The 16,042-nt window shown below is 34.6% G+C and overlaps 2 protein-coding genes across 5 annotated transcripts in view; one reads left to right on the top strand and one right to left on the bottom strand.

The window, feature by feature from the left end:
• Positions 1–2,362: 2,362 nt before the first annotated feature.
• LOC139521738 (uncharacterized) lies at positions 2,363–12,610 on the top strand. The gene is made up of 5 exons (XM_071315302.1): positions 2,363–2,697; positions 6,625–6,795; positions 7,733–7,993; positions 8,356–8,618; positions 11,847–12,610. Exons 1-5 carry the CDS (start codon positions 2,387–2,389, stop codon positions 12,497–12,499), a joined length of 1,659 nt encoding a protein of 552 aa, XP_071171403.1. The 5' UTR covers positions 2,363–2,386; the 3' UTR covers positions 12,500–12,610.
• Positions 12,611–12,894: 284 nt separating this feature from the next.
• Positions 12,895–16,042, bottom strand: part of LOC139521744 (coiled-coil domain-containing protein 172-like) — a 388,671-nt gene continuing 385,523 nt past the window's right edge. For 3 of the 4 annotated variants that reach the window (XM_071315316.1, XM_071315313.1, XM_071315314.1), the window contains exons 7-10: positions 15,275–15,440; positions 14,623–14,691; positions 13,880–13,967; positions 12,895–13,057 (exon numbers count right to left, since the gene is read on the bottom strand). In XM_071315316.1, the coding sequence (XP_071171417.1) occupies positions 13,044–13,057; positions 13,880–13,967; positions 14,623–14,691; positions 15,275–15,440 (337 nt within the window). In that variant the 3' untranslated portion in view covers positions 12,895–13,043. The remainder of the gene's footprint in view (positions 13,058–13,879; positions 13,968–14,622; positions 14,692–15,274; positions 15,441–16,042) is intronic. The other variant, XM_071315315.1, reaches the window with a different exon arrangement.

Here is a 16,042-nt window from a genome sequence, read left to right as displayed (position 1 = left end):
AAATTGTGCATACTACTTGCAAGTAGTGCATGACATTAAAAAGTTATGCTCTTGATTTTCAAAAAAAGTGCACTCAAGACTTTCAAATTGGTGCTTACACTTTTTAAAGCATAGTGCAAACCAGTTTGAAAGAAGTGCGAACTTCTTTTAAATGTTTTTCACACGCTTTTTCAAATACTTGCGTACCTGTTAAAATCTCTGTTGAACGAAACTTTTATATTTGTAAGGCACTTCAAATATTCCATAATGACATATACTCTTTCCTAATAGAAAATAAACCAGTCAAATATTAATACAATATGAAAACAACACAATACAAGCCTCCTATGTCCAAATGGTACCTCTGGACTCACTGGCATGAAAAAGCTGGATACACATTTACCTAACAACGTCAAGTCATACAATCAAATGGAATAGACCACTTTTTTAATTAGTTGCATTTCTGTCAAAAAACTGGTTTTTGTTCGTGCATTCATCACTTCTGTCCCTATGTTGAGCAATTGTTTGAAGATATGATAATGTTATATTGCAAGAATTTGGCAAATAAAAGTCTGTCTTATAAATGGTAATCAGCTTTATGTGCATATCAAACAAAGGACATGACATTAATAACTAAAGGCTCTAAAGAGCCTGTGTTGATCACATGGGTCTATGTTCATGTCAAACAAAGGACATGACATTAATAAGTATAACTAGACGCTCTAAAGAGCATCTGTTGATCACATGGGTCTATGTGCATGTCAAACAAAGGACATGATATTAATAAGTATAACTAGAGGCTATAAAGAGCCTGTGTTGATCAAATGGGTCTATGTGCATGTCAAACAAAGGACATGACATTAATAAATATAACTAGAGGCTCTAAAGAGCCTGTGTTGATCACATGGGTCTATGTTCATGTCAAACAAAGGACATGACATTAATAAGTATAACTAGAGGCTCTAAAGAGCCGTGTCGATCACCTGGGTTTATGTGCATGCCAAACAAAGGACATTACATTAACTGTAAAATTTCAAAAATTTACAAAAAAATGTTAAAAATATACTTTTAAGGGCAATTACTCCTGAAGAGGACGACTGACCATTCAGTTCATGTGACTTACTTGCCGATCTTGTTTTGCTGGAAATTATTGCTGTTTACAGTTTATATTTATCGTTCTCTAATTCTATGGAAATTTATTCCTTTCCGAACCCATTGTATAATAAAATTTAATCAACGTGTGGTTGCCGGTGATCTCAAAAGATCATTGGCTGATTTTAAGGGTCATAACCTTTTTAGCTAACTGGAATAAAAATATGCTAACAGGGGTTAATGAAATTGACAACTTCGTGGAATGTGAAAGGACTCAAAGGGGATTTTCGTTTACCAAAAAAAGAAAATTTATTTTTTAATCATTAGAGAAACAGATTCTTGCATAGTTAACTTACTCGTGGATTATCGGATTTATCCAATCTCGATAGTTTTAAAATTGATAATTTAACTACTAGTATCTCGATTGTATAAATCCGATAATCCACTGGTATCAATGTAAAAATCTATATATAATTGTATTCAAAATAATATATTCTTTCCAAAAACTGCAAAAATTTCTTAGTTACCAATTCAGGGGCAGCAACCCAACAATGGGTGGTCTGATTTGAAAATTTCAGGGCAGATATATCTTCACCCGATGAACAATCTTACTACGGTCAGATTTGCTCTAAATGCTTAGGTTTTAGAGATATAAACCAATATCTACATTTTATCCCTATGTTCTATTTTTACCCATGGTGGCCATCTTGGTTGGTTGGCCGAGTCATCGGACACTTTTCAAACTAGAGATTCCCCAATTATAATTATGGTCAAGTTTGGTTAAAATTGGCTCATTAGTTTCCTAGAAATTTTTTGTGTAAAAGTTAACGGACGGACTATGGACGCCTAGTGATGAGAAAAGCTCATTTGGGCCTTTTGGGCCAGATGAGCTAAAACCTGATTATATGGATTTAATTTGATATACTGATGTCGGACTATGTGGGTGTAAGACAATGGCTAATGTTGGACTTATGAGGTGTCGGAACAATAATGCGTCGGGATTTCGGACGACCATCAAAAAGCAAATGCTGTGGATAAAGAGCAACAGGCAAAAGTTGCAGACAAGATGCAAAATTTTCGGACAATAATCAATCAAAATTGTGAAGACAAAATGCAAGGTCGGACAAAAAGAACTGTATCAGTTGACTGTACACAGCAGTAGATATGATTATTCGTCAATTATGCATATTTTTGTCTCTATTATAATTCACCTAATCAAAGAAAACTGTTTACCTGGCACGTAACAACTTTGTTAATCTACATCATATGTTATTTATAGGCGTAAGTGTATATATATATATATTATCTAGCACTGATGCTTTGTCAGGGAGAGTTTAAGAAGAGAATGTTAGGATTATTTGTATTTTGTTTAGTAACTGGAGTTGTAAATGGATGTACATCCTGTTCCGCAGCGCTCAATGCGACATTGAAAGAATTGATGTTGTGCAAGTCACACCTAGTGGTCGGTCTGTCGGTGTCTGTGGTCAAATCTGATAAAGTTTTGTTTGTTGAGGGGTATTCCAATGATAATACATCTGTGACTGGCGACACTGTATTCCAGATCGCATCCTTATCTAAAGCATTCGCCAGTACTCTGTTGGTGAAACTTATCGAAGAGAAAACAGAGTAAGTATTCTTTTTTCTTTAGAGAATATTAGCTTAAATGTGCATATTCATTTGAGAAAAAAACAACAGAAAACAGTATATGGTATGTAAGACAAAACACTGACCAGGTACTTGACTTGGGACGAGACTAATCATTGAAATGGTAGGCCTAAACTAGATTTCAACCACACCTGCACTTACATAAATATCCATATCGCTTCTTTGGTGAAATCACAGCGACTGGTATTTGAGTGCCATTCCATTATTGAATTAATACTGAAAATAAGCCCCTATACCAACCTTTAATAGATATCGCATATATATATCATATATCAACGATAGGCAAAACACCGGATCTTGTGCTTTTATTGAAGTGAGTTTTACAACACGCAGGAAATAAAATAAAATGTATGAATTGAATTTTGTATAAAAGAGGAACGAAAGATACCAGAGGGACAGTCAAACTCATAAATCGAAAATAAACTAACAACTCCATGAATAAAAATGAAAAAGACAAACAGACAAACAATAGTACACACGACACAAGATAGAAAACTAAAAGAATAAGCAACACGAACCCCATTAAAAACTAAGGGTATATAGACACCGGCCTTCTTTTGGGATGTAGATATATACAGATATATGTACCCTCAAAGGCGATCTATGTAAACTAATTGTCACTTCAGTTCTTTAAAGTCAGTCTCGCTTACAGCTGTGGCAACCCTGTTTAGGATAGTATTCTCTATTTTTTTAGTGCGCTTTTCACAACGAAGCAAGAGAAATATTGTTTTCAAATTTAGAAAGATACGCTAAATCCATTGAACTTCTATAAGCTGGTGACGGTGACCTTTCTTTTCAGCAAAACAAAGAATTTTCTGAGTCAGTACAACATATCAATTAACAAATAACTACTTTCAAACTCTTCACTCCAGTACAGTATATTTTAGTATTATTCCTTGTTAAAGTGTTTTTTGGTTTTTTTGGGGGGGTTTTTTTGTAGTATGTTTTACATGCATTCCTACTATCGTCATTATCTATTGTACTTTGTGTTTATATTTATATAGGTAGAGACGTCACTGAAGTTGTTATAACCTGTGTCCAATCCCTTAAAAGCTTTTGGTACTTTTGTAAATATATATGTCGCTGATGACCCTGACAAACCGTAAAATCTGGAGAAAAAAAATGAACAAATGAAAGTGTCAAAATTTTAAACAAATGAATGATACGGTAGAACATTGAGTATTTCTAGTTCGCTTCATCGGTGCATTACGTTTGCGCGCATTATCATTACGTTTGCGCGCAGCTTTTGATTACAATTGCGCGCATTTTTTTTCCAGGTAAACTTAGGTAAGCTTAGGTAATTAAAAAATTTATTTATCTATACATTTATTCAATTATTTTTTAGTATAAGTACCCTTTCTGTTAGTCTAAGTCACCTACTTACCCAGTGGCGTAGCTGGGTCATTTTTACGTGTACGCCCGAACCTTGGCGAGGGATATGAGGGGTGCCAACCGCTTAATGTCAAAGCACCTGTTGGTAGTGGGTTCGAAAGGGACGAAGCCCCCGAAAGCTATCGAGAATGAGATACCATAATGATTCCTGTCAGTAAAAGATCATTGATAACAACATACTTTTGAATCTAAATGATTTTTTGGTTTTTTTTGTTAAATTTTGTAATATGTTAACAAACATGTTTAACCCCGCCGCATTTTTGCGCCTGTCCCAAGTCAGGAGCCTCTGGCCTTTGTTAGTCTTGTATTATTTTAATTTTAGTTTCTTGTGTACAATTTGGAAATTAGTATGGCGTTCATTATCACTGGACTAGTATATATTTGTTTAGGGGCCAGCTGAAGGACGCCTCCGGGTGTGGGAATTTCTCGCTACATTGAAGACCTGTTGGTGACCCTCTGCTGTTGTTTTTTATTTGGTCGGGTTGTTGTCTCTTTGACACATTCCCCATTTCCATTCTCAATTTTAACTTATTCATCGTGTTAAAGTGGCAGCTAGCCTAATGGTCATTGGTTTTAAAGAAAACGTTCAAACCAATATTACTTTTGAATAAGTTTAAATGGTGCCGTGAGTGAGCATATAATCAACAAAAGCACCTTTTAATGAACACGAAAAAAAAAATTCTAAGAGGTGCAATATAAAAAAATTCTGGAACATCTAGGATTTCTTCCACAAAAAGTGATTCAAATTGAATGTATCATTCCTTTAAAGGGATTTAAAAAAAAAAAATCTTTTGATATTTTTTTCTTGATCTGGAATATTTCACGACAATCTATGAAGGTTTATACCACTGGGTCGATGCCTCTGCTGGTGGACTATTAGTCCCCGAGGGTATCACCAGCCCAGTAGCCAGTACTTCGGTACTGGCATGAAAATACGGATTTTTTTGTGTTATTAAAATTTGCTGATACAAAATATTATAAATTATTATAAATTAAGGAATGTATCTCCCTCATGCAAAGCTCTGATTCCTTTCACGGATTTGGCTACACTTTTTGGACCTTTTGGATTATAGCTCTTCATCTTTTATATAAGCTTTGGATTTTAAATATTTTGGCCACGAGCATCACTGAAGAGACATGTATTGTCGAAATGCGCATCTGGTGCAAGAAAATTGGTACCGTTAATTTTATTGAGCATGTAAAACAATTAATTGCGTAAAGAAGAGTCCGGCTATCTGTCTATCAGAAAAGAAAAGAAAAATGAACGAAAACAAATGCTTTTAAAATGTTAGCTTTAGACATTAGTCATAGAAAAAGCTTCTTCGACATTTTCATAAATTTCGATGAAGGTTCGACAAGTAGAAAAAATAACAAAATGTAAGCCCAAACTGCGACCACTTATTAATTGCAGAAAGACATACATTTTATCCTTAAAATGCGGGAAAATTAAAGATATAATTGCATTATTATATTGCTCTGAATACTCTTTTGATCATAAACAGTTTCTGTACAACTTTCGTAAAATTTCACGGAGAGTCATTTAAAAGAATTTATCCACATTCGGAACCTAAATATTGACGCCGCTTTGTCTCGCCTTTGGGACATAAATCACAGGTTCGACAAAAATACAAACAACATATCGAATCTGAGCAGATAGTGAATTGCTTAAATATAAGAAAAGAAGGTAGAATTCATAGTGGATTCAGACTTTTACAAAAAATTCGAACAAATATATTAAATGATCTATTTGAGTAAATTTAGTCCCTTTTTATTCAAAATTACAATCCAGTGAAAAAAGAAGCACAAGGGTGATGTGCTTTTGATCAGATTTTCTTATTCTATGTCGATTATTTGTTTTATTTTCAAAATTCAAGTGTACGCCCGGGCGTTTTGACGTAAACGTAGCTACGCGCATGTTACCCACGAGGAGGTAGAAGTCGATTGCAACATATTCTGTCAATCCGGAAAGTTTAATACTCATCACATACTAATGATTTCTCTTCCCCCTCCCAGAGTTGCTATATGAAAACCTTCAAATGTTCGTGCCTTGACAAAACTTTACAAACTAACTTAAATTATTTACGAATTTAAAAGAGATCACTTTTATGGGTACTTGTTCACCCTGACAAATTCGCAATGAAGTTACATGTATGCTTTAAGTTATAAAGGAATTTATCATGAACACTTTATATTTTGTCTTAGAATACAGTATGAACAATATATGATTAAAATATATTTTCAAAGTTAATGATTTTTAGTCATATCTAATATGAAAATTAAAGTCATTTATATTTTATTTATATTTTATTATATACCTTTTTTACCCGAGTTTACCTGTATGATAAATGTGCGCAAATATAACCAAAAGCTGCGCGCAAACGTAATGATTTTTGCGCGCAAATGTAATGGTAATGCGCGCAAACGTAATGCACCCCGCTTCATATTCACAGATCTGTTAATATTTCATTTTCCGAATTGTAAGTTGTATTTTATTAGATATTCCCTGGATACCAAGATTAAGACAATTCTCAGGAACGATCATATCTTTAACGATAGTTTGAGGTCTGAATACACTACAGTCCGTGATCTACTGTCGCACAGAACAGGAATTCCTCAGAATAACAGGATACGACTAAATACCAACCTAACCAGATCAAACCTTATACAGTAAGTTTTTATTGGTTGTACGTAAAGTGGCATTACATCACGTCTGATATACACTTTTCAATGTTTGGTAGTTTGAATTTCAAAACTTTTGGAGATGTAAAATAAATTTTCGAAATGTTGATAAAGCGCATCATATAAAATTATCTTATCTTATAGCGAAGAGATTTTGCATGTTCTTTGTTGTTTTTATCCTATAATATTAAGGACATGTCAAAGCGGATCATTCCAATAGTAAGCATGATAAGAGCTTGGTTTTTTCCGTGATTTTGGTTAATGCGCATAATTTTGTTACATTACATCGTTCTGACTTTGTATGACATATGGACTCTTGATATCAAAACAACAATGAAACGTCACAAAAATTTATAACAAAGGGGACGACATTCCTTTTTCTATTCCGAGTTTTCCTTTTTTGGACGGTAATGTTCTTTTGGCACCGTTTTACGGTGTATTTATACCACAACTCGTCCGATACGCCCGTGTCTGTATATATAGTGACGTTTCGGATTCAGTCAATAAACGAAATCTATGTATTACTGATAAATTATTAAGTCAGGTATTTCGTTCCTACATATTGATTAAAACTTTTACTGAATTAGTACATATACATAGAGAGAGTTTTGGTTGTAACTCAAAGTCTGATTATTTGTTACGTAACACACTTAAAAGCGAAAAGGTTATCGTCATCATGCTCAAAACTAAAAAAAACATCATATATATTGTGATTAGACCAAGTTATTTTGTTATATCACAACTCGTGTCTGTAGTGACGTTTTGGATTTCAATAAGCGAAATCTATGTTCTTCTGATAAATTATTAAGTCAGGGATTTCGTTTCTACATATTGATTAAAACATTTACCAAATTAGTAGTCTGTATAGTTGTTACGTAACACACTTAAAACATAGTGATAAGACCAAGTAATTTTCTATCTTCAGTCGACTCAAATACTTGAAAGCAGAAAAAGAGTTCCGAGGTAGTTACATCTACAGTAGTTTGCTGTATGGTCTGGTCACATACATAACAGAGATGATTGGTGGAGATACTTGGGAGAATCTGGTCTCCAAATTTATATTTGAGCCACTTGGAATGAAATCTTCCGCCTTTGTAACGACTGCTAATCCAGAGAAGATAAATTTAGCACAAGGGTTTAGGGATTTTTACGGCGATTTTCACCCGGTCCCTTTCGAGTTTTCAAAGTAAGACTTTTGAAAAACCTTTTAAACGATGATTTTTTTTGTCATTATCTTTCAGTACTTACATATTAATTGATACTATGTTAAGATGCATCTTGAGACAGGTGACAACAATGATCAACAATGAGCTAACGAACCATGGACATTTTTTAAAAATTAAATCAGTGAATCAGTTTTGCAAACATATTGAAGGTTCTTAGGTAATAAAGCGGTATCATTTAAACCGCACCAATAGATTTAAGTTAACCCTTGGATGATTGGAAGACAGAAAAGACTCCCTTACTAACCTAATGTTATCTGGTAAATACATTCAATTGACTTATTATTAAAAGTCAATTAATTGATAGTGTGTGATGCTTTTACAGGTACTATGGTGAGCTTTGTGGTTCTGGTTGCATATTGTCCACGGCAGTGGATATGACGAAGTGGATGACTTTCCATCTGAATGGCGGAAAATTATCCGATGGCAGAAGACTAATATCTGAAAAGGCCTTCAAAGAAATTACCACAGCAGTCAATACCGTACCTAATGATATGTATACGTATAAATATTATACTAAACCTAAAGTGCCTGTCACCACTGCTATCTCAGGGTATGCACTTGGCTGGAGGTCGGGCTTTTATGGGGGTAAGTTTGGAAATTAGCCTGATGGTGTATATGTATATGTATATCTAAATAAGATTTTTTAGTAAAAAAGAAAGGATATAATACATTGATTTGATAAGTTTAATATTTAACTTAAAACAAGTAATTATAATTAACAACATCTAGTATGTCTTTTTAAAATAGGAGACATGTTTCTGTATTGTAATGAACCTCATTCTGTGGCAAAACTCAGTGAAGGTCCGTCAAAGTTCCATTTAAAAAAATGGAAATAGAAATATGTGTCAATGTTGATATGTCAAGAATTTTCTAATCATATTGCAGATATTAACACAGAAACTATATAACTTAAAACAAATCCGATGTCAACAATAATAATTGTCCTTTTTAGATTTGGTTTTTTAGTTTTACACGTGACAAAAAAATATTCAACATTTTACGACGGAAGAGACGAGTTTTCGTTCCCTATTGTGAACGGTTATGTTCCTTGTGTGTCCATTCTTAGGAGCGCGTATTATTTCCAAATCGTTAGCTGACTGCGTCTGCAGTGATGTTTTATATTTCACCGAACGTAACATATATGTAACTGGCAAAGTACTAAGCGCAGTCAGGGATTTCGTTATCAAAAACAATTTAAATCCTTAACTGAATTTTTTCATAAGTTCATAGATTGGGTTTGCAAAATAATCTGTACGTGTAGAAACCTTTTTACAAACAAGATATATCCCTTTTTTATATGGTAAAACTGTTTATAGAGCCCTTAAAGTTGAATTTGATTTAACATATTGATTAAACTTACTAGAAAAGATCCTTTGTTAAAACTAGTTAGACCTTTCACAATTTCTTTATCGATACTTACATTAGTTTGTTTTTCTTGTGTGTTTTGTTATTCGTGTCGTTCTGACGATTCAAGCCCTTTCAAACTGTTTTTATTTTTGTATTTTCGTCAGGAGCCTGTAATTTGCTTGTCACAAGTCAGGGGCCTGTAATTTGCTTGTCCCAAGTCAGGAGCCTGTAATGTGCTTGATTCAAGTCAGGAGCCTATAATTTGCTTGATTCAAGTCAGGAGCCTTTAATTTGCTTGTCAGGAGCCTGTGATTTGCCTGTCACAAGTCAGAAATCTGTAATTTGCTTGTCCCAAGTCAGGAGCCTGTAATGTGCTTGATTCAAGTCAGGAGCCTTTAATTTGCTTGTCAGGAGCCTGTGATTTGCCTGTCACAAGTCAGAAATCTTTAATGTGCTTGTCACAAGTCGGGGGCCTGTAATTTGTTTGTCACAAATCAGGAGCCTGTAATGTGCTTGATTCAAGTCAGGAGCCTGTAATTTGCTTGTCACAAGTCAGGGGCCTGTAATGTGCTTGATTCAAGTCAGGAGCCTTTAATTTGCTTGTCAGGAGCCTGTGATTTGCCTGTCACAAGTCAGAAATCTGTAATTTGCTTGTCACAAGTCAGGAGCCTGTAATTTGTTTGTCACAAATCAGGAGCCTGTAATTTGCTTGTAACAAATCATGAGCCTGTAATTCGCTTGTCACTAGTCAGGAGCCTGTAATTTGCTTGTCACAAGTCAGGACCCTGTAAAATGCTTGTCACAAGTCAGGAGCCTGTAATTTTCTTGTCACAAGCAAGGAGCATGTAATTTGCTTGTCACAAGTCAGGAGCCTGTAATTTGCTTGTCACAAGTCAGGATCCTGTAATTTGCTTGTCACAAGTCAGGAGCATGTAATTTGCTTGTCACAAGTCAGGAGCCTGTAATTTGCTTGTCACAAGTCAGGATCCTGTAATTTGCTTGTCACAAGTCAGGATCCTGTAATTTGCTTGTCACAAGTCAGGAGCCTGTAAATTGCTTGTCACAAGTCAGGATCCTGTAATTTGCTTGTCACAAGTCAGGAGCCTGTAATTTAGTTGTTGTCGATGATAGCATTTTGTCATATTACTGTTTGTTCTTTAAGCATAAATTGGGCCGTTTGTTTTCTCTTTTTTAATGTGTTTAATTTAATATTGAAAGTCGCACGGTGACCTGTGTAGTTGTTTAAATCATTCAGTGCAGTTTGGTCTCTGGTGGATAGTTGACTTGTCTAACTAACAAACATATATCTTTTCTATATCCAAAATTTCTCTTGATAAAGTATTTGATTTGGATTTATTCCTCCTTTCACAGGAAACAGGATGTTTATTCATGGTGGATCAACTTATGGATATAGAGCGCTGATGTCCTGGTACCCGGATGCTGATCTCAAGTCAGGAGCCTGTAATGTGCTTGATTCAAGTCAGGAGCCTTTAATTTGCTTGTCAGGAGCCTGTGATTTGCCTGTCACAAGTCAGAAATCTTTAATGTGCTTGTCACAAGTCGGGGGCCTGTAATTTGTTTGTCACAAATCAGGAGCCTGTAATGTGCTTGATTCAAGTCAGGAGCCTGTAATTTGCTTGTCACAAGTCAGGGGCCTGTAATGTGCTTGATTCAAGTCAGGAGCCTTTAATTTGCTTGTCAGGAGCCTGTGATTTGCCTGTCACAAGTCAGAAATCTGTAATTTGCTTGTCACAAGTCAGGAGCCTGTAATTTGTTTGTCACAAATCAGGAGCCTGTAATTTGCTTGTAACAAATCATGAGCCTGTAATTCGCTTGTCACTAGTCAGGAGCCTGTAATTTGCTTGTCACAAGTCAGGACCCTGTAAAATGCTTGTCACAAGTCAGGAGCCTGTAATTTTCTTGTCACAAGCAAGGAGCATGTAATTTGCTTGTCACAAGTCAGGAGCCTGTAATTTGCTTGTCACAAGTCAGGATCCTGTAATTTGCTTGTCACAAGTCAGGATCCTGTAATTTGCTTGTCACAAGTCAGGAGCCTGTAATTTGCTTGTCACAAGTCAGGATCCTGTAATTTGCTTGTCACAAGTCAGGATCCTGTAATTTGCTTGTCACAAGTCAGGAGCCTGTAAATTGCTTGTCACAAGTCAGGATCCTGTAATTTGCTTGTCACAAGTCAGGAGCCTGTAATTTAGTTGTTGTCGATGATAGCATTTTGTCATATTACTGTTTGTTCTTTAAGCATAAATTGGGCCGTTTGTTTTCTCTTTTTTAATGTGTTTAATTTAATATTGAAAGTCGCACGGTGACCTGTGTAGTTGTTTAAATCATTCAGTGCAGTTTGGTCTCTGGTGGATAGTTGACTTGTCTAACTAACAAACATATATCTTTTCTATATCCAAAATTTCTCTTGATAAAGTATTTGATTTGGATTTATTCCTCCTTTCACAGGAAACAGGATGTTTATTCATGGTGGATCAACTTATGGATATAGAGCGCTGATGTCCTGGTACCCGGATGCTGATCTTGGAATATTTATTGCCCTCACTGGGAATGATCCAAATTACTTCATCAGACAAGTACTCCACAACTATATATTTGATATCTACACCAACCAAACTCCTTACATCAACAGCACTGCCACACTTTGTTCATTTCCACAACCATGGTATGACTATACACCAAACACAAAGCTAAATGTTACGAAGAGTCTTGCTATGAGCCGTCAAAAGACAGATTATATCGGCAACTATTACAATCCTGCATACGGTCACATTCAGGTTAAAGGTCATGAAGATATGAACAAACTTACTCTCATATACGGCGTATCAACGTTTATTCTATATCCAAAGGAAGCAAAAGATGAGTTTTATGGCGATTCGGTTGGATTAACTAAATATCTTTTTAATTTTTACACGTTCAGATTTGATATTGAGTGCGACAATCCATACTTAGAGATTCCGAAATTTGAATCAATGTCGCCACCAGTTTTTCAAAAGTCACGTGATAATGCTAACAGGGCATTAACCATCTTCAAATCTGGATTTGATCAGCTTATCTTTATGGTAGTCTTATATGCTGTTGCACAAACAAGAACTTTCTAGTCTAATATTGAATGGTTCAATGTTGGTCTGTTTTGTAAAGGGTTGAACGGTCTTATATCCATAGGTGCTTGAGGACAGGATCCTGTCATGAGCCCCCCCCCCCCCCCCCCCCCAATAGTCCCTCCCCTTATTATCATAATCTCTATAGTCGAGATTCACGATGATAGTAAACATGCATATTTAAAGTAAAATATGGTATATCAGTATATCTTTATGGTACAAATTATAAGTGATATATATTAAACAATCCGAGATTTATGATAATAAGGGGGAGGGGGGCTCATAACAGGATCCTGTCCTCAAGCACCTATGGACACAGCTAATTTGTCTCGTTTATTTGTGTTTTCTAGAATATAAAGTAGCAGTTCATTTCAATGTGCATAAAGTAAGCAAAACCAAATAAGACATTTATTCAATATGTACATTGTACAATTGTGATATTGAAATTTATTGTGAAATAAAACGAACATAATAATTTTCTCTTTTTTCGTCAGCGGGTTCATGACACTTTTTTTCGTCACCTGGTTCATGACACATTTGATATTTAATGATCAGATCCTACAAATGAGAAAAACGATAAGCATGTTAACTCTATTTTTTACAGCAACTAACATAGTTGTACTAATCATGATAGTGAAAAGTGTAAAAGACTCTAATATACCCTTGTTCTATCTTCTTATTCGGTTATACCTCATGCTGGATTTCATTGCTTAAAACTGTTGTTGAGAGCATCTTATTTTGCTACAGTGTCAATACTTTTTATTTAAATTTCGATGTAAACTATTTGGTTGAAACAAATCCTTACCAGTTTACTGAATGAACTTACCACCAACAAAGCACCAAACTTAGACACATTAACATGTGTGATACAAAATATGCAGTTTTTGTGCCAGTAGCACCTTCTTTGTCCCTTATCTTGTTCTGGCATCGATCCTTGTTTATTGAACATCAGGAAGACTGCAACAATAAATAACGACGAAAAACACACCTGAAACTTTCCTTATCTATCAATAACTAAACTCATTATAGAGACCAGAATTGAAATTTTGTATTTACGCCAGACGCACTTTCGTCTACAAAAGACTCATCAGTGACGCTCAAATCTAAAAAGTTATAAGGGCTAAATTAAAAAAAATTAAGATCATAGAAAAGTCGTTTACCCATTTATAATCAATAAAATATGGTTCGTCTTATGGTTTTAGTTCATTTTCAAATATTGTCATTTATAGGTGGAGGAGAAAATACTCTAAATGATGAGGATTCAAATCATTATCATTAGCGTTTGTTATTTCTTTGATTTCAAACTGAGCTAGAGCATAAGCCTTACGCTCTTTAACTAGTGACACTATGACAGGTTATACAGGAATACGTTAAACATACTTGTTTTGAACAACGATTTCTGATAGTTCAGGTCTGTCAAATCCTCAGTATACAGGTCTTGTATCTCCATGTTTGTGTCATCTTCTATCTATAATAAAATGTTTGGAATCGTCATAACGGTCAACATTGACTATGAAAATAGTTGGAAGTAAGATAAGGTAGTTTGATGTAATAAAATATATAATGTTTTTAGAATTTGCCAAAATGTTGTGTATGAATATGATATAATATCTATAGGTTTAAGAAAACGTTACACATCTTGTTAGAATTAAGCACATAGGTTGGTCCAGGGGGCCCTGGGGGACGGCCGCCCCCTTTTTCGTGGGAAAAAAATGGTTGATCATATAGGGAATCCTTGAAGTATGACTAGACCGGGCCCCCTTTAGGTCAGTCAGCGCCCCCTCCCCTCTTATGAAAAGTTCCTGATCCGCCACTGAACCAGGAAAAAAGCATTTAGTGCATAGAAAGAAAACTAAATGAAAATATTATAAAATAGTTCATAAAATACTTGTTATAAAATGCTTTCAGATATTTAAAAGGGGAAAAATGGGGCCACCCTTTTTAGTTTCTTGTAACATTACAAATTAATAAAAACTACTGTATACTAGCCTTTTCTAAATTAAATTATCTGATTTATATCCCCTCATAAGACTTATACGTAAAAAATATTCTATATTTATAAAAATGGAAGGTTAGATGAAAATGAAGTGCTAGGGCAAATAAGTGTTGTGTCTGTAACAGACCTGTTCACTGTTATTTCCATCAGATGAAAAATTGGACAGCTGTACTCGATTTGATACTGCAACTGAGTTCTGTAATAGATTGTGTATAATGAATTAATAATAAAAAAAACCTTATGCATACGTCTTCCATATGGCCACTTTTTTTTTGTCTTGAGCCCTTATTGCGACTGAACTACCATCATCATTACATATAATTAAAACACCCATTTCTTACATAAATCATGACTTTCAATCTGTTATTTTGAAGAAGCTTTTAAATATTAATACACATCCGCAAATTAAATCTTATTATAATATTCTTCTATTGTGGCGATCAATTTGTTCTGCATATCTGTCTATAGGAATTGATTCTATTTAATAATTGTAGACCTCATTGTATACCTCCCTCAGCTGAATAATTCTGACACAGACATGTGTATGTGAGCCACAAAACAGTTTCAATCGTCAATAGTAATGTAAATGTTAACAGAATTTATTTTACATAGTGTAAAAAGTAATTGTTTCATTGATAAACAAAACTGGAGAATCTGTAATGTTGGCATTGCAATCAATACCAGTGGTCATTTTAAACAAGTTTCCGTGCAAGATGTTTGGCGATAGAATAAGAAACAAAATTACAAATAAACTATGGCTTGTGTTTTGAAATTCTGACCTTTTGTTCCTGTCTTCGAGTCTGTCGTTTGACGTCTTGTTGTTTTTGTCTCTCTTTTAATTGTCTCTGCCAACATAACTGCTGAAGCCTACACATCTCCTTCTGTAAATCGTTACACTTCTCTTCTAAATTCTCGTTTTTAAGAGTGTCTAATTGGTGTTGTAATCTGCACATTAAGATAGTTTATACAAATATGGAAAAAAAATCACATCTAACATGTAATAAAGACATCTCGCTACCGAAGATGGTAATAAAGACTAAGGTAGCTATCATTTGATTTTTAAATTTTCTAAAACAAATCCCCCAACCAACCAACCAAATCAAATTGTAGCTTCCTAATTCAAAAATACAACACCAAGTGCATATTACAGGAATTCAGAAAAGATAATGTAATTAATATCTAAAGCATGTCATTCTTGGTAATTTGGAAACTGATGAACTTTCATGAAACTGATTCTGAGTATAATCTAAAAAATAAGACAATGTCATTTGTATGTAGTACTTAATTCTGGGTGTATTCAAGAAAAATAATGTCATATATGTTTGACATTGAATTCCTAGTAATTCAAACACACAATGTTATTTAGATGAAGTATGTAATTGTGTGTAATTCAAGAATCCAACATCATTTGCATGTAACATGTAATTCTGAGTAATTCGATAACGACAGTGCCATGTGCATGTTACAAAACCGAGTCATTCAAGAAAGACAATGTGAATGCCATTTGCAGGTAACATGTTATTTTGTCATTTCTAAGTAATTTGAGA

Source organism: Mytilus edulis, chromosome 4, assembly GCF_963676685.1.
Source record: "Mytilus edulis chromosome 4, xbMytEdul2.2, whole genome shotgun sequence".
Lineage (NCBI taxonomy): Eukaryota > Metazoa > Mollusca > Bivalvia > Mytilida > Mytilidae > Mytilus > Mytilus edulis.
This window is presented reverse-complemented; position numbering and strand designations above follow the sequence as displayed.

What these genes read in the sequence shown, in the direction of transcription:
- LOC139521738 (XM_071315302.1), top strand. Translation starts at nt 2,387, where the DNA reads ATGCTTTGTCAGGGAGAGTTTAAGAAGAGAATGTTAGGATTATTTGTA. An exon ending in GTCCCTTTCGAGTTTTCAAA is followed by an intron (nt 7,994 to 8,355) that starts GTAAGACTTTTG and finishes ATGCTTTTACAG; the next exon opens with GTACTATGGTGAGCTTTGTG. An exon ending in GAGGTCGGGCTTTTATGGGG is followed by an intron (nt 8,619 to 11,846) that starts GTAAGTTTGGAA and finishes CTCCTTTCACAG; the next exon opens with GAAACAGGATGTTTATTCAT.